The following is a 23,015-nucleotide window of genomic DNA, read 5'->3' on the forward strand; positions in this document are numbered from 1 at the left end:
TCTGATTATGTCAAACTGCCCTCATAGTTCAGCGTTCTGCTCTGTTAAACCAATAGCATAAACACCAGAAAAGCTGTGTTTAGTCAAAACAGAAGCGTCCTATCAAATGTAAAATCTCCTTATAATTTATTGATTATAGGTCCGGGTCCATATAGGATGAAGTCTGGGTCCACACTCAGACCATGGCCCACCAGTTAGTGACCTGGGGTCTAGTATGTAGTACGTACTGGATCAAACGAAGCCTTGAGCATTTTGGTGATCGAATTACTCAGAAATTGTTTCAGCCTGTATCCAAATGTAAGTACTTGAACTTGGTCTACAAATATAGTGGCATTTGTGCATCCCTACTTCTTCAACAGCCCTAATATTTAGCAAAATGATGCTTCAAAAATGTTTCCATTTTGGCATTGCTAAAAGGGACTTGTACTTCTACATCAGTAAAGAAAATAATATCTGACTATAAAAGCCAGCCCTGCTAAAACTTTCACGAGAGCCATTAGCCGTCTAAGAACGACCCCCATAAGAAGATGGATCTTTTCATTCATCTTGCCTTTCAGTACTTCATGCCTGGAAGGCATAGGCGTCAGTTTAGGGGGGGGACGGTGGGACGTGTCCCCCCCACTTTTTGTCAGGGGTCATTTGTCTCCAACACAATCAATTCTTCACATGTAAGCGTTGTAAACCCAGTTATTTTCAGAAGCATAGAAAATTCCGACGCTCCTGAACGCACCATCCGCATCTGCGAGAGTTGCACAGACATGCAGCAACACCTTCGTGAGGTTAAAAAAACGTGCAGAATGCTAAATTTGCGCCCGTGCCAAGTGGAAGCTCCGACCAGAGGCGTGCAAATTTCGGCCCGGGAGAATTAGTACTACAGCGGCCCACAGATCCCTCTACCTGTATGTACCAATAGCTTAACAGGTTGAGGCTTCGTGTTTGGTGCGGTGGTTGTGAGTTCGAGCCTAGCTTGTGGCATTTTGCCGCCGTTTCTTTGACATTTTCTCAAAGTGCTGTGGTCTCCATCCCCCCCCACTTTTAAAAACAAACTGACGCCCTTGCTGGAAGGTGTAGCACAAACATGAACACAACATAGGCCAAACTGTCCTACGTAGTGATGCAGTGAGCTGTGGTATCAGTAAATTACATGACAGGAGTTCATATTAAGTTCATCTTGATTAGCTGAATACGTAACAGGACTGAACAGGAAATGGTGGGATGACAAGTTATGAAACTCTGTCCAAAACTGAGCTACATATGAGTTTATGTGGCTTTCAGCTGTAAATAAGCTACAATTTACAAAAAAAAACGGTATATACCTTGTTCTCTCAAGTTTAATGAAAGAAAACCAACTTTAGGCACAATTATATTCTTCACAGTTTTTACAGTTTTAACATGTCTGATAAATACAAACCCTTCTACAGACAAGCACAAGCACACAAAGCACAAAATAGTCAACCTAAATTTGTGGCTTCACCGAGGTTTCAAACTCTACTTTCCTGAATGAAAATCCTCCATCTATCCCATATGCAATGCTGGTTGAGGAGCTTGATGCCTCCTATACTACCTCAGCAGATCTGGAAGAAGTCTTGTGATGGCTAAAATCACCCATCACAGAATTTGTAAAGATTGAAAGCCGAGAAGCTGCCAAAATCTGGCTGAGTAGAGCAAGAGTGGAGGCAGACAATTAATGTTATGATGTGGATGAGAGAGAGACAGAATCAGGAGTTGTCCAAATCACAGGAAGTCCAACAACAGATTTGCTACTCAGAAAAAAGGGCGTGCCTGAGGTGCAGAGCACAGTATCCCAAGGAAAAATCAAGGCAACCAAACAGGCAGAAGCCTCAATCCACATTCTTTCCAGAAGCTGAAGGAGCTACATACACATTCATTCAGCAGTTATCCTGCACATACAAAGCACATGTATTCACACAGAAACACAAAACAAATGTAATTTGAAACCTATTTTTAATAAATCCTTACATTCCTAGCAGGACTTAATTTAATTTCATGACTATTTTGAAATATACAATCATTTATGCTCAATATGTTGAAGTCGTCTTTCTTGTTTTGACCCATATTAACTAGCTGCCACTGGTAGCCTCACTTAAGGACATTTGTCGAGCTAACAGACACCTCAGAGGTACTTTTTGTAGAAGTTTAGCCCTCCTGCCAGCTGATTAATCCATCTAATGAGAGATTCAGCCTGCTGTATCTCTAATCCACTCTTCCAGTTCTACTGCACGTCTCCAAGTTCCAGGCTTAGCTCTTACCTTGCTGTACCAGTTAAGGCAAGGCTGCACCACATCGGGGTCTTCAATACCGTGCAGCTCAATGTACCAGATGCTGAAGTTAAAACTGGGACCCCAAGACATCAGAGGCACTAAGACAAAAAGGAAGAAAGATGAGGAACATGTAAAACATGATCACAGCAAAGAAAACAAAGCACACACGCTGGCCAAACTGCATCTGCTCTTACCTATTTTGACAAATCTGCAGGGAAACATCTGCTCATCGATCTTGTGCTTTAAGGTGAATGTTTCCTTGTTGTAGTCATTCTTAAGGCCACTAGCAGACGGAGACAGAGAGAATCAGGATGATGCAGCTGTTTTACCAATTGCGTTGCTGTGTTGAGATGCCAACTCAATCCATATGCTGGTATATTCTGGACAGCCCTCTAACTCTGGGAATTAAGCACACTTCATCTGTGGGTTTGGCAGCTGCAGCTCTGATCTGTTCTCTTTTTAACAAACAGGCTGTCTGCTAGCGTAGACGATTAACTGAATGGTGTGAATCACCAACAAAAAAAACAAAAAAAAAAACAAAAAAATTCTGAAAACAGTGAAAAACGCGGGACACAATTTGCCAATGAAGAAGATGGAACCGGATGACGATTATGCTAATAATATAAACTGTTGCTATTTTTTTTTCAGTCAGCTAAGGGGATAATTAATAGTTTTAGAATGGGTTTTCAGATTGGGTTTGGACTTAACAAGAACTCAATGCTGAATAAAGCACAGAGCATTTAGAACAAAGGAGTAAACAAGTCAAACTTAAAGTAGCTAAGCAAAAAGACGGACATCCACATCTGTTCACAGAGTTCAAAGTGACACAGTTTCAGTTTATACTTTATAATAACATGTCGTCACAATGTGTACATCCAGAAACGTTAGCACTGTTTGTGAATTGCTGGCAGCTGTATCTGTCGTAGTGATTGTGCTGTAGTGCAGCTTCCCTCTGGAAAATGGTACAGAAACATAAAAATTCAAGTTACCAGACTGAAAAACAGTTTTTATCCCTGAGCTGTCCAATCCATTTCCCCTCTGCACACAAACACTATGTGCAATAAAGAAGTGAGTCTTGCACTGAACTGTACTTTACCACCAATCTCACTGCTCATGTTACACTGTTTACATGTTTATATCTTTGGAGTATTTTGTTTTATCTCTATATAGCGATTCTTTTTCTACTTTATATCTTAAGTTGAGAGTCACCAATCAAAATTTTGCTGTGTGAAAACACAGTGACACAGATTCTTGAAGCACCACACACAATGGTCGCAAAGACAATGTTAGCTTATTTAGGCTAATGTAGAAATGGCTCAGAATGTGAGGAGTAAAAACAATCCTAAAAATATCTAAAGTGATTACATATATATCAGTAAAACTTCTATTTTCTTTCAGAACATTCACCAAAAAAAAAAATCAACCAAAATCCAGTGAATTTCGCAGGGTTCTTGGTTGATTTTTTTCTGACTGTTCTGGAGATACTTTTTTTTTTAATATTTCTTTTTCCCACCAAAAAATGTTGAAAAAGTTCCCAAAAACATTGACAATGTGGACATCAGAAGTTTCACTAAGAAAATATATATTTTTTGACATTTTTAAACTTGAAAATGGGTCAATTTGACCCGCAGGATGACACGAGGGTTAAAGTTGTTCTCAGGGCCCATGGAAATACAACCGTACTGTTACTGACTACTACATTATTGGCACTGTGATACCCCACCTGACTACTGATTTAAGACTGCATAAAGCTGTACATAAGGTGACATTACACAGCTGTGATGGCCACAAGAGGATGAATGGAAGTGATGACAGGTAAAATGGTTTTCTTTTAAAATATGGACAAAGAAACTGTATTCTAGGCATGGGCGGTATTACGGTAATACCGTATACTGCCGGTGTTTAAAAATAGCAGCGGTATCAGTTCCAATACCGTCATGAAAAAAATGCAATGCTCTTATACAGGAGATAAGCGTTCCGAGAGTGGCTCCGTTATGAGAGAGGGAGACAGAGCAGCGTGTGTGTGTGTGTGTGTGTGTGTGAGAGAGGGGGAGAGCAAGATGTCTGAGCTACCCTGAATGCAGCGTGAGCGAGGAAGACGACACAGTCGGTTCAAGGCGGAAGAGAGAAGAGGTGTGTGGCTAAAAATACCATTTATTTATAAATGATGTAACGTAACTGTACCCCATACCCCCTGGCATGTTTATTTTTATGTTTACTTTCATTGTATACGTTGTATACTTAAATAAAATAAATTGAAAAAGAAAAAAAAAAGAGGTGTGTAGCTGCTGGGTTAGCGCAACTGTATGGTTCAGCCACTGTTAATTTACAATAAAGGCTGCAATATTCTTCAATAAGGCCAGGCTCCTGTGTCTTTGCCTTCTACGACTGCTGAGGAAGTGAAGGGGGCTAACCCTGAAGTAACAACAGTAACTTCGGCCCTGGAGAACTGTCCTCCCCTGGGCTTCCTTGTCTGGTTCAGGACATGTAAAGTGTGCTTTTGTGTGTTTTGCATAGTATGAGGAAGTGGATTGCTTGTTTAAATGTCCCAGTGCAGGTATTTTAGTCAAGTCAAAAAGAAACAGACTACTGTCCAGACAATTTCATGTTTTCCATGAAAATTCACACTTTTATCCATGTGCTAACATAACTGTACAAGGGTTTTCTAATCATCAATGAGCCTTTCAACAGCATTAGCTAACACAATGTAGCATTAGAACACAGGAGTGATGGTTGCTGGAAATGTTCCTCTGCACCCCTATGGAGATATTCCATTAAAAATCAGCCGTTTCCAGCTACAATAGTCATTTACCACATTAACAATGTCTACACTGGATTTATCATTCATTTAATTTTATCTTCATTGAAAAAAATGCTTTTCTTTCAAAAATAAGGACTTCTCTAAGTGACCTCAACCTTTGGAACGGTTGTGAAAGTATTTCTTAAAACAAGCTTTTTGCTCCATCATTCTCCAAAAAAAATCTGTCCACATGTTAAAGCAAAAACAGACCTGAAGTGCTGCCAAACAGACAGACAGATATACCATCAGCATCAAGAGGTGAGGGAACCATATGTGTGGATTGAGTTTGACTTCTCTGTTTCTCAGCATCATAGACGTTTATGTGTAAACAAAGGGTAAAATCAGAATTTTATATCATTAATAATAACAAAGACTGCACTTTAGGGTATATGAGGTGTGGCTACTAAAAATGATTCGAACACTGAAATTGAATTTTTTTCCACTGAGGCAACTTAAAACTTTCAAAGGTCGTTCCCGCTGTCCACTGATCAGTGTACGCTACGTGGTTCAGGCATGCACTGTGGTTTGAACTGACATAAGTCCAGACTCATTATTTTATAGCCACACCTCGTCCATTTCACAGTGCGCCTGATCCAAGGTGCTTTTACAAATTACTGCCGACCTTCTTGTGCGAGAGTCACGCTTCTGATGGTGTCTCATGGGGTAATTCTCTACATCTTTAACACAGTGAATATTGAACTGACGTGTTTGGAGAAAAACATCCAAATGCATCATAAAGAGCTCTTCTCACCAGCAGCATCCACTTCAGTGTGGTGCAGCATCTTCTCGAGGCATATGCTTCTGAATTGTATTTGTGTTTCAAGGTGAGATCATTCCTATGTCTTTCGGCTATTCATCATTTATTTAGAAGTAAATTTACCTATTTATGTGTTGTGGTAGCACTTAAATTCTTATGAGTACCTTGATAAATAAAGTGTTTACATTCAATTTAAACTCTAGTTTCTGCTGGTTTTACTGTTAAAATGTAAATAAAATTATCAATATCATCGGAAATTAAATATTTTTTCACGGTAATTTTTAAAGATTTTTACATATTTTGTTTTGAAAAATGATCGCACTGTTTGCCACCATTGCATTATCGTTTCTTCTTTCTGTCAACCTTTTACTGCAGTTGGTGAAAATTCATTGATTTACGTACACTGATGCTTAAAAGTAATGAAAGGAAATCAACATAGCAGTGCTCGATATACATTGGAAATGAGGCGGAACCTAGAACAAACACCTTACAGGGATTCATTTGTGCTTGACATGAAGAAATGCCTTTAAGGGTCAGCACTGACACCAATAACAACTGGCTGTCGGCCTCAGATTCAGAACTGAATCTGAGACCAGGTCAAAAAAAAAAATCAATTCCAGACATCAATAATCCAGCTTCCTTGCAGGAACTTTACTGCCTATGGGACTTTATTTCCCCTGAAGTTGTCTTTGTGGGCAGAGCTTACTCTGAGGCTGTGTACAACCAGCAGTGAGTTCCAAATAATCACTGTTTTACCTCAAAAAATGTGGTAAAGGCTGCTGCAAACACAGTCACTTCTGACTGCAGTAGTCACAAAATTGGATTTGCATCAATGGGGATGTCTCACCTGGACAAAAGCTCTGTCATATTCTCTTCACTCATCCCACCGAAGACTTTGAACTTTTTGAGGTTACAGACGTGAGTCTTCTCATACTTTCCAAAGGTGATGCTCTGAACAATTGCCGGCCTTTCCAACTTCAATATTAAAAACTGGAGGAAAAGAGAAACAGAGGCATGAATTACACTGAAAGCACAGAGCAGAGTTTGGATGCACTTAGTGTGTGTGGAGGACAGCAGGAAAGTGCCTGTGATTATGGCAGGTCGGGCGCTGTGAAAAGATTTGCTCGTTATCTAAACGACTACAGCAGGGTCAATCTACTGCATCAGGTAAGTGGCATTACATACAATCTATGAGCCATGTCCACATGTCACTGGCACTCTAACAAGCCAGGACATCAAATGACAAATCGCCGGCAGCCATTTGGCCAGAACGAGTGGAGGCCACAGGCTGGAGCATTGATTAAATGGGCCACTGGAAAGCAGGCACTTAACAGACCCCAGAGAATGACATTTTGATATCCACTGATAAAAGATGTGAATATTCTATAAATCCATGTCATCAGAGTATATCAATATCCATCTGAGCTAAAAGATTCACATGAATTTTCCTTCTAGCTTTTTGTGATCAGTAAAAACTAAAAGCAGCTCTCCTGACTTGACTTTTGAATCTCCTGTCAGGCATTGATCCTGTCAGTAATGAGTCAACATGTAATAAAACAGCCTGATCCTTCCTTCAAGCTCCTGCAATGAGTCACATGTTCAAGCACAATATTTACAGCCCTTTGCCTGTAATTTGACCCACATCTTGTTTTAATTGGTTGATGAGAGGGAACACACTATTCCTGTCATTTGAATGTCATGGCTCAGTGACAGTGTGTGTACTATGAGCCGAATAACCAGCCAACAGTGGAAGTTTCCCTTTGAAGAAAAGATACACGAGCCGTTTTCAAGGACTGTGGCTGTATTTACTTTGTGTGAATGTTCTTCCACTCTGGGATTCAGTATCATGTTAAGTTGGCATGATTTTCAGAAGCCAAAACCAACATGTAATTTTTTTCTCCAGTCACATCAGCTACAATATGTAGTTTTTTTTTTTAAGTATGTCAATACAAATCAATGGTGCCACACAGCAGGGTCATTCCATCTTAAGTCAACAAATGGCTCCAGCAGCACCATTTCTGATTTGCATTATATTCAGTTTCAGTGTGCCATTAGGTCCCAAAAGAAGATAGCAAACAGGTTTTTGGTCATATGTGTACACATTTTGCTTTTACACCCAATTATAAGGGGGTAGGTTTCGGCCTAAATCTGATAGCCTTCATTCAGGTACATACTTCAGAGGTCCATAATTCTTGAAATGTGCAAGCTAGAAGCATGAAATTCACAGGAACATTTCGTTTTTCACTGCTAGTTGCAAAACAGTCATGTTTTTAGCCCTAGTCTGAGTGTGAAAAATTTTATGGAGGGTGGAATTCCTGAAAAAAAAAATAAAAATCTTAATTTCGCCCATGTTTGAAAGGCCTCTGTATGCCATTTTAATCTAAAAAAATATTAAAACAGCATTTCTTTCTTTAGTATGGGTCTTTACTGACATGCTAAAACCACTGTTGAAGTACTCAGCTGTTTAGTGTGGCTGCAGGACCTACTTTAATTAGGGGCGAATCTGAAATTTCATGAAATACAACCACATTTTTCACCATGTGTGATAAATAGCACCACTCTGAAACTTTTTGCAAAGAATCTTTGTGTTCTAGTTGTCAAAACTCAAAATATTGAATTGGTGTTCTGTCACCTTCATATTGAAAATCTAGGCCAAAAGGAGGCCTAAAATGCCCTTGGCCATCATTTTTGCCAGATTTAGGGCAAAGAAAGTGTCATAGGCCCTTAGAGGATACAGGTTTCTTTGTTGTTTATATATGATAAGATGGTTGCAACACTCCATCTAAGCCTATATGGAGATAGTTTGAAATACTGCACTCACTGACTCTAGCCTGTTAGTTATGGAAACATTCCCATGAAGCCCTGGAGCCACGACAAGGCCGGCTAGTTGTTCCAGGGTTTTTTTTGTTTGTTTTTTTTTAAGAAAAACTTACACCTAAAGAAAAGTAGATAAAGCTTCGAAATTCTAAAGATAAAAGATAAAACTTCAAAATTCCTTTGTGAAAACAGACATCTATAGCTTGTCATATGCAGAGTCACTGACCAGTGGCAGCAAAAAAGAAGAGAAGTTTTCATTGATGAAAAAATTTGCATCATATCAGATTCTTTTTGTCTAATGTTAGCCAAAGGACACATATTTAAAACAGTTTCATCAATTCAGCCTGGCATATACATGTATGCATAAGAGCAGTGAGTTGACTTGAATGAATGGGGAATGTTTGCTTTTTTTTTTTAGTGTCAGACTACATGCAGACACAGAAGAGCAGAGAGTTATTAGACTGAGGTAGAGATTTTCAGAACTTGTACCAAACCCTCCCCTTAAAGTACAACATCAGTATAAATAGTTGTGGTGTCCCTAGACTGGGTGTGTTGGCCTCAACAGGTAATAAGTGTGGTTAAATAACATCTGCTGATATACCTGAGGTGCAATATGACACATTTGATACTTCAAAATAATATATGGCAAAAATGCTGCTCGAGGGCACTTTTAGGCCCCTATTTGACATAGATTTTCTATATGAAGGAGCCAGAACACCAATTCAATATTTTGAAATTTTTATTACTGGAATATGAAGATTCACTGCTAAAAGTTTCAGAGTGCTGCTATTTATCACACATGGTGAAAAATATGGTTGAATTTCACAAAATTCCAGATTCGTCCCTAATTAAAATAGGTATTGCAGACAAACTAAACAGCTGAGTACTTCAACAGTGGTTCTAAAATGTCAGTCAAGACCCACACTCAATGATTAAATACTATGAGTCATAATTTACTGATTTAAATGGCATACAGAGAGCTATAAAGACATGGGCGAAATTAAGATTTTCAGTTTTTTTCAAGAAATCAACCCTCCAAAAAAAAATTTCACACTCAGGCTAGGGCTAAAAGTCTGACTGTTTTGTAATCAGTAGTGAAAAATGAGATGATCCTGTGAATTCCAGGCCTTTAGCTGTTATATTTCAAGAATTATGGCAATGTGAAGTACCTACCAGAATGACGGCTATCAATTGTAGGCCTAAACCTACCCCCATATAATGGGGTGTAAAAGCAAAATGCATACACATATGACAGAGAACCTGTTTCCTACCTTCCTTTGGGACCTAATGGCACACACAGACTGAATATGGTGGAAATCAAAGGTGGTGCTGCTGGAACTTTTTTGGATAATGGTTGATTTGACATGGAATGACCCAGCAGGTTAAAACTTCACAGACATCAAGTTCCTCCCACAGTGACTCAGTTTGTTAACTGTTTACTGTCAAAATATAGTGAATAATGTCCATCAACATTTCCTACATCCCAGCAGGACGTCTTCACATTACTTGCTTTTCCCCGATCAACAGTTCAAAACATTTAGTTTATCTTCCCATAACAAAAGAAATTCCACTAATTTTAAGTTCAGTAGATGGAATTAGGGGGATGTTTAGCATTTCTGCTTGATTTTACTTAATTATTTATGAGTTACTGAACATATTTCTGTAGCTGGACTATTCCATTCATCACCTAAACATTGTTTTTAAAAAACTGATATCAGCAAATTATCAGAATGTGCAGAGTAAATAATCCTAACAGAAATTATTGGCAGATTACTGACAAAATTTTAATGAATTATTGTGTTATTATACTCATGTCGTATAATAGTACTAATTTGTGAAGCCCATTTTACCTGTGCTTTAAGCCTGGTGTGTTTAATGTCATCAGATTTTTGCACTGTTTCGTTTCCTCTTGCTGTAAAATGCAAACTTTGAGATTAAATCTCAAACTCTGGCTGTCTGCTGCAGTCTGTCAATGAGTTCAAGTTGTTTCATTGTGTGAAGGTAAACTATTCAGTCCTGTGTACTGCTAGATGGGCTCTCAAAGGGGAAGCCTGTATGTGAGATATTTCCTTATTCAATCCACAGCCACTTAAAGGACCAATAATTGATTAGATATTGGATGCCTATAGCCTTAATCAATTCAAAACTATCACTGCACTTCTGCATATAGTAAAAAAGAGGACTTTGGTTACTGTCTCTTATTTTTCTACAGTCAATAAATCTTAAAAAGCACCAAACCAAAAACAAGTATTATCTATGTATCCAAACACCAAAACTATCTTAGTCCTCTGCTCCACAACACAACAGGGAATCACACTGCTGCACTTAGTTTCCTCCTCATTCTAAAAAAATATGGGCATTGTAGCTTACTCACACACACTAATAACAACATCATTTCCATTCCCGAAATCCACTCTCCAGGAACATACGAGTTATTACTGTTACTCAAGTGACTTCAAGTATATGATAACATTTATGCAACAGGGGTTTCCTGGTTCAGAATGGGCCTTTGGGTGATGATTAGACACAACAGGAAGCGTCATAGGTCTCTGTACAGTAAAAAAAAAAAAAAAAAGGTCTTATTTGACAGAATCTAAGCATGTTATTGTTATTTCTGAACATGTGGTAAACAATAATGTCTATTATGCTTAAATAAAAGAAACACCAATCAACTAAACTGACTTCAGAAACAATATTTCTGATTGTTATTATTTTGGCACAGGTGATTTTCCTTGGATGTTGGATAAAATGTTTTTGTGGGGCACCTAAAACCTTTCTGGGTGCGCAGAAATTTTTCAATGCAAGTAAACCCTTATGTAAGCGAACCATAAAATGGGACAATATTTTATCACCCCACACCCAGGTAGCCATAAACAAAATCATTATCATAGCTGCTAAAGCAGAGTGCTTTGGTTAAGTAACAGCAGCTTGTTACTTACTTTAGCTCTGACGTCCACCTATCTAACATCAACATTGGTTTTTAATTTATCAGAGTGCACATTTATTTATTAAATGCTGAAATATGATTACATTTGTAGGATTTGCAGAACTAGTTTAGTGTAATGTTCCCCTATTTTCTATATCTTTTACAGCTTTTATGTATATGAAGCCTGATATGGCTTAGTCCTCTGTGTAAAGTATTTTTAAAAACTGCCAAACACACTAAAAATATACTGTTAAACTGGGTGGTATGTTCCTATATTGCAAAATTGCAGTTGTTGCAGTGCATAGAGAAACCACTCCACAGCTCCCAACACTTTCACTTTCATAGAAACTACTTTCCAGAGACATGAAATTGATCGCTGCTATTAGTCTAAGATGTTTTTCCCCAGGGTTTGAGGCTGTCCGTAGTTCGAGGTTAAATGTAAACAGGTCAGAGAGCCAGTGAGCCTTGAGCTTTCCCATACTTATCTGAACGATTCAAATATAAAAGAAAGTCAATGAGAGCTTGTCAAAGAAGCCAGGAAACTGTCATTGGGACATCTTTATTGCTTTCCCCACGTATTAGTTTCAACAGAAGACTGAGAATAAATCAGTAGTATAATAAAGCAACGCACAGACCGCCCTGCATTTCACCATTTGATCTTTCCCATCCGCCTTTCTGTACACTGTTCTCAGTCTATTACTCACACAAGGTATTTGGTTGTCTACAGATGTAACAATAACTATTTTGTCATGTTTCAAACAAAAGATTAAAACATCTGCCAGTTAAAACACCTCAGATCTGATGATGTGATGCTTATCTTTGTAACAACTTACTGCAGAATTGTGTTCTCAGATTTTGACTGCTTGTTATATACAGCAAACAATATGAATACATCATTTCTGATTAATTTGGGAAAATATAACATGCCACTTTTCGACATCATACAGACCAGCTATTAAACTTTAAAAAAGCAGATGGAGCTAGATTGTTGACCTCTCATCCAGTTATTTGGAACCACCTATATTTGCCTACACAAATCAATTAAAAAACGGCATTGAAGGAAAGCTGCCATCAGTGAAGGGAACAACTTGTCTGACCCAGTTTAGACCTACCTGTGGAGGATAGTTGCTCTCAGAAGACCACCTGGAAGACTGATCATTAGGTTTATCCACCAAGATATTCCTAAAGAACACACATACAGACAGGTGGAGTTTATTTACACCCGTGCAAGTTTAATGCATTACAGCAGCACCACAATGATAAAACCTATATAACACTGCATCAAAGTTAGGAGCCTGGACTCACAATGTGTTATTAGGCAGAATAAATGTGTGTTCCTATACATATATAAACTAGCTATATCTGTACAAAAATCACAAAATAATACTACTGCGTATAGAGTCCAGCAAGATCGCGCTCGAAGGACAATTTTGAAAATTATTACTGCTAAGAAATTAATTACCGCTAAGAAATTGTTGTTTTTGTTAGCCCGCCAACAAGCTACAGCTTAAGTGCAGCCTGAGTGCTGAACCAGCAACAGGCGAGAGCTTTCAAACTGTAGGTGACTTCACTCACAATGAATTACAACATTTAGGGGTGTTAACATGTGTAAGCGAGCCACAAAGTGGGACATGATGTTTCGTAACCCCAGTCTCACGTAGCCAGTAAACAACCTCATTAGCATAGCTGCTAAAGCAGGGCTCGTTGGTTAGATAACAGCAGCTAGTTACCTACTTTAGCTCTGGGTCCAGTCAGCTAACGCGGGCGCTCGTTTTTAATACAATAGGGTACCGAAGTGCACTCAGCAGAAAGAAACACTAAAATCTAATCTAGTTTAATCAATTTATTAGTCGGGCGTTGCATAAAATATGCCGAACTAGTTTCAATGATAATTACTGGGGCCTGCGAATTCAAAATATGCTCTTGGTAAGAAAATGCTATCACTTCATTTTGCTTTGTTTACATATTAAGTAAATGCACCAAATCAAGTAATTAATTGTATTAGCCAGGCGTCACTGCCAGTTAACTACATGTTCCCCAGAAATAGCCAAACGATGTTTATTCGGACATACGATCCTTCACCAACGACTGTTTACCACAGTGCATTAACAACATCCGAGACGGGCGGTACAGTCTCCAAACCGAACGTCCCTCCCGCTGATGACAAAGCTAGCGCTAGCTGGCTGGGCTCGCAGACGAGCTAGGCCAGCCGGGCCGGCTGGAACAAACACCCTACTGCACTGAGGCGATAAAACAGCACATATAGGCGCAACACCTAATGCACACGCTGGGCGAGCTTATGTGCGCAGTACTCACTCAGGTAAATATGTAGAGGAGTAAGAGCTCCATTTAAAAACGCTGAAAGTGAGGACCCTGCTCTCAGGAACGACAGCCATCTTGTTGCAGAAAATAACAGGCAGCAGGAGGCTAGCAGGAGCGAGCAGTGACAGCCTTAAAGAGACACTACACCTGTGGTTGGTTTGTACACAGCGGCCTGCATGTATACATTTAAATAATAACTAGAAAATCACTCAGAGAGTGCAGACCTCCGCCAAGGATAGAGAGGAAAACAGGAAACCCATGCAGTAAATGATCATGAGCTGGAATCAAACTTGTGTCTCTGACACGGTTCTGTTTACGAATGACCTTCTTAACCATTTGAGCTATCTGGACACCTTGCTCCAATTTGTTGGACGACATACTAACCTATGATGTTTTTGTCATATTTTGGACCACATACTAAAACATACCAAAAATTCAAAGTGATCCAGAATCCAGGATCCTTTCCGGATTGCCACCAAAATTAAATCAGCTCTTCCTCTTACCATAGTCTACATCCCCTCAAAATTTCATGTGAATCTGCCCAGGCGTTTTTGAGTTATATAGCTAAAAGACAGACAGACAGACTGACACACAAACGCCGGGTGTCACATAACCTCCTTGGCGGAGGTAATAAAACACTACATTACTACATCTTCTCCAATAATTTATCAGCTTTAGCCGCCAAAGTGCTACTTCAAAGCTAAAGGAGTACCCAAATAATATGAAAGCGTGTACTCCAGTACTTTGGGCTGTACTTCTCAGCTCTCTTTCCAGAAACAATGACGTGATATCTATAAGTTCACAAATCTCCCTGTGTCATGGCCGGATACATCTGCCTCTGGCCCTACAGGGCAAAAATGAGCAACACAGACCCTGTTTAACTTTGTCTGCCATATCAGTCCCAGAAAAACATACAGGGTTCCTGGACATGTTTCTGAAAGACTGTGACTTTGCTCTTTTTACAGGAAGTAACAGCGTGATTGGCCTGCAGCAGCATGCCAGTATGTTTATTTCTCAGGTGTGGTAAGCCCAGTGGGCAGACGTAGCACAGGATTTCTGGAGAATTTAGAACTTCTGAGTGTGTTCGAGAGCTGCACAGTGGAACGGTGGTTAGCACTGTCACCTTGCAACAAGAAGATCCCCGGTTCACGTCCCTGCCTTCCTGGGATCTTTCTACATGGAGTTTGCATGTTCTCCCTGTACATGAGTGGGTTTTCTCCAGGTTCTCCAGTTTCGTCCCACAGTCCAAAAACATGCGGATGTTTAATAGAGACCCTAAATTGTCCGTAGGTGTGAATGTGAGTAGTGTTACTCTGTGTATAACCCTGTGACAGACTGGTGACGTGTCCAGAGTGTCCCCGGCCTTCACCCGAAAGGGATAGGCTCCAGCCCCCAGTGCCCCTAATGAGAAATAAGAAGTGTAAAGATAATAGATGGATGACTGTTTGAACTCAGTCCATGGAAAGCATTAACACACCAAAGCTCCTCCAAAGTCCAGCAGCTTCAGTTACAGCTGTTTCAGTGATGTTTTTACTGAATTGCTAGCATTAATTTAGGCTGTTTTTAATCTCTGTCTAAACACTTGTTTGTCCTTTTTTGTATATGTATTGTTTTTGGGTTTTCTTTGTTATATTTGTTATCTTTCTTCCTGCTGGGGTCTCTTGCTGGGTCATCATTGTAAATGAAAAATTGTTCTCAACTGATCTTACCTGGTAAAATGAAGAATTAAAAAAACAAAGAATTCTGAAGGTATCAATGACTGAAAATCTCCATGTGCAGTCTCTCCTCATAACAAGCACTTGTTTTAGGCATCATTTCTTTTCCTGGCACACTTGCAGTGCGTTCAGTCTGTGCAGTAACAAATTTTGGGCTGCATGCCATGGACCCTCGGGGACCCTGTTGGGCATGCAGACACAGAAAGTATGAACTGGTCTGAAGACAGGACTTCAAAAGGAGGTAAAGAAGTCCCCGCCTTATGGCACTAATTATGCCAGCTGATGTTATATCATGTTTCAGTGATGCGTAGAACCTGAGTGTTTTCTCTCTAAATCTAACAGTAAATAAAAACCATTTAAATGTACTACTAAAAGTGTACAACTGTACTGTGTCTTTATGCATGTTTATCTATGTACATTCCGAAATTTGTGGATTTTCATACAGTCATAGTTATCTCTGCTATATAGAATGTCCAATCTTGCCTCGTCTAGACATTAAGTTGATTATTCGATCATCTGCTCTCTATAGCCATTACTAGACTGTAGATTACAGTGTTTCCTCTCTGAAACAAAAACAGCATGACTGCAGAGTCCCTTATCTAAAAGCAACTTTGAGGGTGACCTCAGAGTTTCTCTACATGTAGAGTCATACAGGGTGGATGAATCATTTGGTGAGTAATGTGAGCGTAGCTTTGTTCCAGTTAACCGGAGGCAAGCTAAGGCTCTTAATTATCACTATAATCTATGCTCGTAAGGAATATATTTATGTTACAGCTATATTCCCTCACAGTTTATTGATGCTAAAATCCATTTTAAAGGATAAGTGTTATTGCTTTTACTCTGATGTCAAGAAGAGAATTTTCAAAGCTGCCCTTATATTCTTACATCTTATACTAACAAGATTGGGTTTGTGGTTGAAAAGTCAAATATTATTTCCTGTGAGTTTTCCTACAAACACATTTCAACTTTGTGCCTACTCAGACTTCCGTTTACCTCATATTAAAAACTCAATCAGGAGGCAGAGGTAGTCACTACAAGCCTATTTTAATTGTACATAATCACAGTAGGGTTCATACAGCTTTTAAAGACCCCATCCAGTGAAAATCTCATTTTTTTACCCTGTTGACATGTCCATGTGATGTTTTAGCGTGAGTAAAACTAGAAAAGCACTCAGAGAGCGCAGTACTCTGCCAAGGCTGTTCATTCCCCTATATGACACTGTCAGAAATGCAGCATTTTGTTGTAGAAATGCAGCATTTATTTATTAATTATTGATGGTCAGAAATTATGTCAGCATAGAATGTGTCCATTTAATATAGATGTACCCACAAACAAAATGACCTTGTGCTGAACACAGGCGTGTGTTAGACATGTATATTATGTACGGATACTGAATTGCATGATCTAATTATGTAGCAGGTGGCAGGAATTGATGGAACTCAGAAACACCCCTACAATTTAATCAATTGTTCCTTGTATCATTTCTGATGGAAAAGTCCTGATAAGTCCGTAGTGGTCGATTTGTAGTAGGATTGTGTTGTTGTCACAGTTACAGTGATACTGTGCCGCTATCTCGCAATGATACAGAAATCTTTCACAATCTGTGGATTCGGACTATAAGCTGCATCACTGCCAAAATCTAATCACATGGTCTTTGTGTCATTTCTGACCTTCCCTGAAAATTTCATCCAAATCCGTTTGTCTGTTTTTGAGTAATGTTGCGAACAGAAAAACAGACAGACAAACCAATGCTGACTGTCAGGCAACTCCACCGCGATCCTTGGTGGAGTAATAAGCAGTCAAAGCAATAGCTGAGTATTTTAGTATTTTATTTCAGTAGAATTAACAATCAGAGATGGATTTTAAGAGTAAAATTCAAGCACTTTTAAGGTCCCACACCTTCTCAGGCTCTCAAAGCCTTAATTGTCACCTCTAAAATGTTACTATAATTGAAACTGCAAAAGTTTAGAGAATATCCACAGCTATTAATGTGTATTGCCACTTCATTTATTTTACTCGCTGTTCATGTTAACTTTCTTGTATGTTTTGATCATGATTATTTAAAGCTTGCTAATGTTAACAGCAGGAGGCAATAAATAGGAGGACAAGATTATTTCATTTCAGATTTTAAAAGAATGTTTGTACAAAATCATACTGTCAAGGATTATATTTGAATTCAAACAGATTGAAGACTAGGTAAAATGAAATATTTTTCAAACTGTAAAGACTTTGTACAAGCCCTATAATATCCTCAGACACAAGTCCACTGCAGTGCCCTGCATTATATTTATAAAAAAAATTAATCTCTCCAGCCCCTCCTCCCTCACCTGCTACCTATAGGTGGTCAGGATTAGCTTAGTTCACTGTATCATTTTATATTAATAACATTTAAACCCACAGGGCTTGCATTTTTTCTTTCCTACTGAAGAAATGTTCCAGTCTAAAACCCCCAAACTCAAGAGGTTGTTGCTTTGGAATTTTGAGCACTTTTCAGTGTAATGTGTGACAACACGTGGTGGTGGTCTCTTATATTTAACGTCTTGTAGATCAATAAATTAAAATAAATGAACCGATGAGTGTTACTTTGAGTCTGAATATTTATCTCCAGTGAGTACATTGTACACTCGGGCGATGGATGTCTTATTTTAGACTTTCTCAGCACAGTGGGTTGGCTGCACAAAAGGAGCCACTTTTAGCTGGCAATGTTGCTTGAACAGAAGAGCAGACAGCACAAGAAAAGTAGGCAGGGGGAGCCGAGAGGTGTCTTTTGTTGGTGAGACTTGTAATCCGCTCTAATTCAAACCACAGGGGGTCTGCGAGCCTCTGAGACCCCCGGACCTCTGGTATGTTCACACGGTCCTGACTGCCATCAAGCCCCTCCATCACGCTGACTCAAATAGTTTTCATTGCAGAGTTTATGAATTTTATTTACTGCATGCATGTCTTTTGACTTTGTGACACCATAAACGATTTGCATTTGAGCTGGGCTCTTTGTTCCATTCTTTAGCATCAGTTAAGTAATTTTGGTTAATATTCAGAGATCAAACTTGTTTTTTCTTTAAACAATGCAGCCACTGTGCTTTAATTTAGTTGACGATGTTTATGCAAATTGATACAGCATAACAGATTTTGTCATTGGTCGTATATTCCTAGTGTTCAACAACCTTGTCAAAGTGGCAACAGTCCAACATTACAAAATATAAAGCCAAAGAAAAAATTAAGAAATAGCTGAGATGATTGCAGTTTCTTTCATTTCAGGCATTTTGAAGTGTAAGATATAATAATAAAAGCAGTCACTGTGCTTGTTTTAAAGTGGATTCATTTGTTTGCAAAACAGCAGGAAGAAAAATGATGATTTAAGTTGATAATTATATAGTAAAGGACTTCTAAAAGTAGAAATTAACATGAAGGCACCAAGAGGACAGAGTGTGGATAAAGTTCAGGTAGCAGCCAGTAGCTGTTCAGCATGCTCAAGCCTTACTTTGGATTTGATATTTTTGCCAAATGTCTGTAGAAGTGTGAGTTTTTGATGAATCATCTGCAAGTGGACCTCTTCCAGGTTTGATGACGTGAAGTGAATGATAATGGCGTTTCTTTTAAGTGCACATCCAGCACTTGGCAGAGCCTGGTTTCCACTTACTGCAAATTGAAGGGCACTGGTCAATTTTCATTTGTAGGGATGTAAACCCAGACACAAGCGAGAATTATTTTATTATTGAGTAACACTGGCAAGTGTTCTATAATGTGAGTTTGAGAAAGGTTTTATTGTATGTCTGAGTGTAGGTTAGATGATGATTTAAATTGAGTTCATTCCAAGCAGCAACCTTCAAGGCTGAAAATGAAGCCAAAAGCTGCAGTTCCTTGAATGTCCATTTGAGGCTGGCTTCAAAAGCTGATCAATCTTCAGAGACACCCATGTCCAAATGTCCAACTTTACAGCGGCAATACACATGCTAACAGCTGTTACAAAAACTATTTTGGTCCTTGTTCATTACAATTGTACAAGGTGAGATTTTTTATATAACTCACATGTTCACATTGTATTAAGGCATCACGTTATATTTGATTATGTGCTTTGATGAACAGGTGAGTGTCATAACAGGACAGTCCATGGTCAGCCTCAACTCAACTCCGACTCCGCCTCTTTACTCATTCTTGGATTACCTGGGAGTTGGGAATAATCAGACATGATGGTGGTGGCCATCCTTATTTACAGTCCATGGTGCCGTCACAGTGAGCCTCACCTGAACCTAATTAGTTTATTCCCCCTCAAGCTGATTTCTATCATTTTGGTGCTCAAACATTTCAAAAATTAAATTTCTCATCCAAGAAGTCCAATCCATCAACTGATCACAGGGCTACATATAGAGACAAACAATCACACTCAAATTCACACCTACAGACTATTAAGAATCACCAGTTAACCTCAGCATGTTTTGAACTATGGGAGGAAGCTGGAGAACCTGGAGAAAACCCATGTACACACGTGGACAAAATTGTTGGTACCCCTCAGTTAAAGAAGGAAAAACCCACAATTCTCACTGAAATCACTTGAAACTCACAAAAGTAACAATAAATAAAAATTTATTGAAAATTAAATAATCAAAATCAGCCATCACTTTTGAATTGTTGATTAACATAATTATTTAAAAAAACAAACTAATGAAATAGGGCTGGACAAAAATGATGGTACCCATAACTTAATATTTTGTTGCACAACCTTTTGAGGCAATCACTGCAATTAAACGATTTCTGTATTTGTCAATGAGCGTTCTGCAGCTGTCAACAGGTATTTTGGCCCACTCCTCATGAGCAAACAGCTCCAGTTGTCTCAGGTTTGATGGGTGTCTTCTCCAAATGGCATGTTTCAGCTCCTTCCACATATGTTCAATGGGATTCAGATCTGGGCTCATAGAAGGCCACTTTAGAATAGTCCAACGCTTTTCTCTCAGCCATTCTTGGGTGTTTTTGGCTGTGTGTTTCGGATCGTTGTCCTGTTGGAAGACCCATGACCTGCGACTGAGACCAAGCTTTCTGACACTAGGCAGCACATTTCTCTCCAGAATGCCTTGATAGTCTTCAGATTTCATCGTACCTTGCACACTTTCAAGACACCCTGTGCCAGATGCAGCAAAGCAGCCCCAAAACATTACTGAGCCTCCTCCATGTTTCACCGTAGGGACAGTGTTCTTTTCTTCGTATGCTTGGCTTTTGAGTCTATGAACATAGAGTTGATGTGCCTTACCAAAAAGCTCCAGTTTGGTCTCATCTGTCCAAAGGACATTCTCCCAGAAGCTTTGTGGCTTGTCAACATGCATTTTTGCAAATTCCAGTCTCGCTTTTTTATGAGTTTTTTTCAGCAGTGGTGTCCTCCTTGGTCGTCTCCCATGAAGTCCACTTTGGCTCAAACAACGACGAATGGTGCGATCTGACACTGATGTACCTTGGCCTTGGAGTTCACCTTTAATTTCTTTGGAGGTTGCTCTGGGCTCTTTGGATACAATTCCAACGATCCGTCTCTTCAATTTGTCATCAATTTTCCTCTTGCGGCCATGTCCAGGGAGGTTGGCTACTGTCCCGTGGGTCTTGAACTTCTGAATAATATGAGCCACTGTTGTCACAGGAACTTCAAGCTGTTTAGAGATGGTCTTATAGCCTTTACCTTTAAGATGTTTGTCTAGAATTTTTTTTCAGATGTCCTGGGACAATTCTCTCCTTCGCTTTCTGTTGTCCATGTTCAGTGTGGTACACACCTTTTCACCAAACAGCAGGGTGACTACTTGTCTCCCTTTAAATAGGCAGACTGACTGATTATGAGTTTGGAAACACCTGTGATGTCAATTAAATGACACACCTGAGTTAATCATGTCACTCTGGTCAAATAGTTTTCAATCTTTTATAGAGGTACCATCATTTTTGTCCAGGCCTGTTTCATTAGTTTGTTTTTTTAAATAATTATGTTAATCAACAATTCAAAAGTAATGGCTGTTTTTGATTACTTAATTTTCAATAAATTTTTATTTATTGTTACTTTTGTGAGTTTCAAGTGATTTCAGTGAGAATTGTGGGTTTTTCCTTCTTTAACTGAGGGGTACCAACAATTTTGTCCACGTGTGTATGCACAGGGAGAACATGCAAACTCCATGAAGAATGATCCCGAGTAGGCAGGGACACAAACCAGGGATCTTGTAGCTGCAAGGTGACAGTACTAACCACCAGGTCACTGTGCATCCCAAAAATGCAATCATCATGCTGAAAAATTTGTATCAGAACAACTTTATTCATCCCCACATGGAAAAAATAAAAGCCTTATATCCCTGTCCACAAAAACTAAAATGTTTAAAGCAATCAAAAAAAAGGAGAGGAAATCCTCTGCCATTCTTCTTTGCAGATCTTCTCCAGTTCTGTCAGGTTGGATGGTGAACGTTGGTGGACAGCTATTTTGAGGTCTCTCCAGAGATGCTCAACTGGGTTTAGGTCAGGGCTCTGGCTGGGCCAGTCAAGAACGGTCACAGAGTTGTTCTGAAGCCACTCCTTTGTTATTTTAGCTGTGTGCTTAGGGTCATTGTCCTGTTGAAAGGTGAACCTTCGGCCCAGTCTGAGGTCCTGAGCACTCTGGAAGAGGTTTTCCTCCAGGATATCTCTGTACTTGGCGGCATTCATCCTTCCTCCAATTGCAACCAGTCGTCCTGTCCCTGCAGCTGAAAAACACCCCCACAACATGATGCTCCCACCACCATGTTTCACTGTAGGGATTGTATTGGGCAGGTGATGAGCAGTGCCTGCTTTTCTCCACACATACTGCTTAGAATTAACACCAAAAAGTTCAATCTTGGTCTCATCAGACCAGAGAATCTTATTTCTCATAGTCTGGGAGTCCTTCATGTGTTTTTTGGCAAACTCTATGCGGGCTTTCATGTGTCTTGCACTGAGGAGAGGCTTCCGTCGGGCCACTCTGCCATAAAGCCCTGAATGGTGGAGGGCTGCAGTGATAGTTGACTTTGTGGAACTTTCTCCTATCTCCCGACTGCATCTCTGGAGCTCAGCCACAGTGATCTTTGGGTTCTTCTTTACCTCTCTCACCAAGGCTCTTCTCCCACCATTGCTCAGTTTGTCTGGACGGCCAGGTCTATAGGAAGAGTTGTGGTCGTCCCAAACTTCTTCCATTTGAGGATTATGGAGGCCACTGTGCTCTTAGGAACCTTGAGTGCTGCAGAAATTCTTTTGTAACCTTGGCCAGATATGTGCCTTGCCACAATTCTGTCTCCGAGCTCCTTGGGCAGTTCCTTCGACCTCATGATTCTCATTTCCTCTGACATGCACTGTGAGCTGTAAGGTCTTATATAGACAGGTGTGTGCCTTTCCGAATCAAGTCCAATCAGTTTAATTAAACACA

The 23,015-nt window shown here is 39.5% G+C and overlaps 1 protein-coding gene across 2 annotated transcripts in view; it reads right to left on the reverse strand.

Moving 5' to 3' along the window:
- Positions 1-14,022, reverse strand: part of mkln1 (muskelin 1, intracellular mediator containing kelch motifs) — a 44,502-nt gene extending 30,480 nt beyond the window's left edge. For both annotated transcript variants that reach the window (XM_022215445.2, XM_022215444.2), the window contains exons 1-5: positions 13,899-14,022; positions 12,695-12,764; positions 6,687-6,829; positions 2,477-2,565; positions 2,271-2,380 (exon numbers count right to left, since the gene is read on the reverse strand). In XM_022215445.2, the coding sequence (XP_022071137.1) occupies positions 2,271-2,380; positions 2,477-2,565; positions 6,687-6,829; positions 12,695-12,764; positions 13,899-13,978 (492 nt within the window). In that variant the 5' untranslated portion in view covers positions 13,979-14,022. The remainder of the gene's footprint in view (positions 1-2,270; positions 2,381-2,476; positions 2,566-6,686; positions 6,830-12,694; positions 12,765-13,898) is intronic.
- Between the last annotated feature and the right edge of the window lie 8,993 nt (positions 14,023-23,015).

The sequence above is a fragment of the Acanthochromis polyacanthus genome, chromosome 1, assembly GCF_021347895.1.
Source record: "Acanthochromis polyacanthus isolate Apoly-LR-REF ecotype Palm Island chromosome 1, KAUST_Apoly_ChrSc, whole genome shotgun sequence".
Classification (NCBI taxonomy): domain Eukaryota; kingdom Metazoa; phylum Chordata; class Actinopteri; family Pomacentridae; genus Acanthochromis; species Acanthochromis polyacanthus.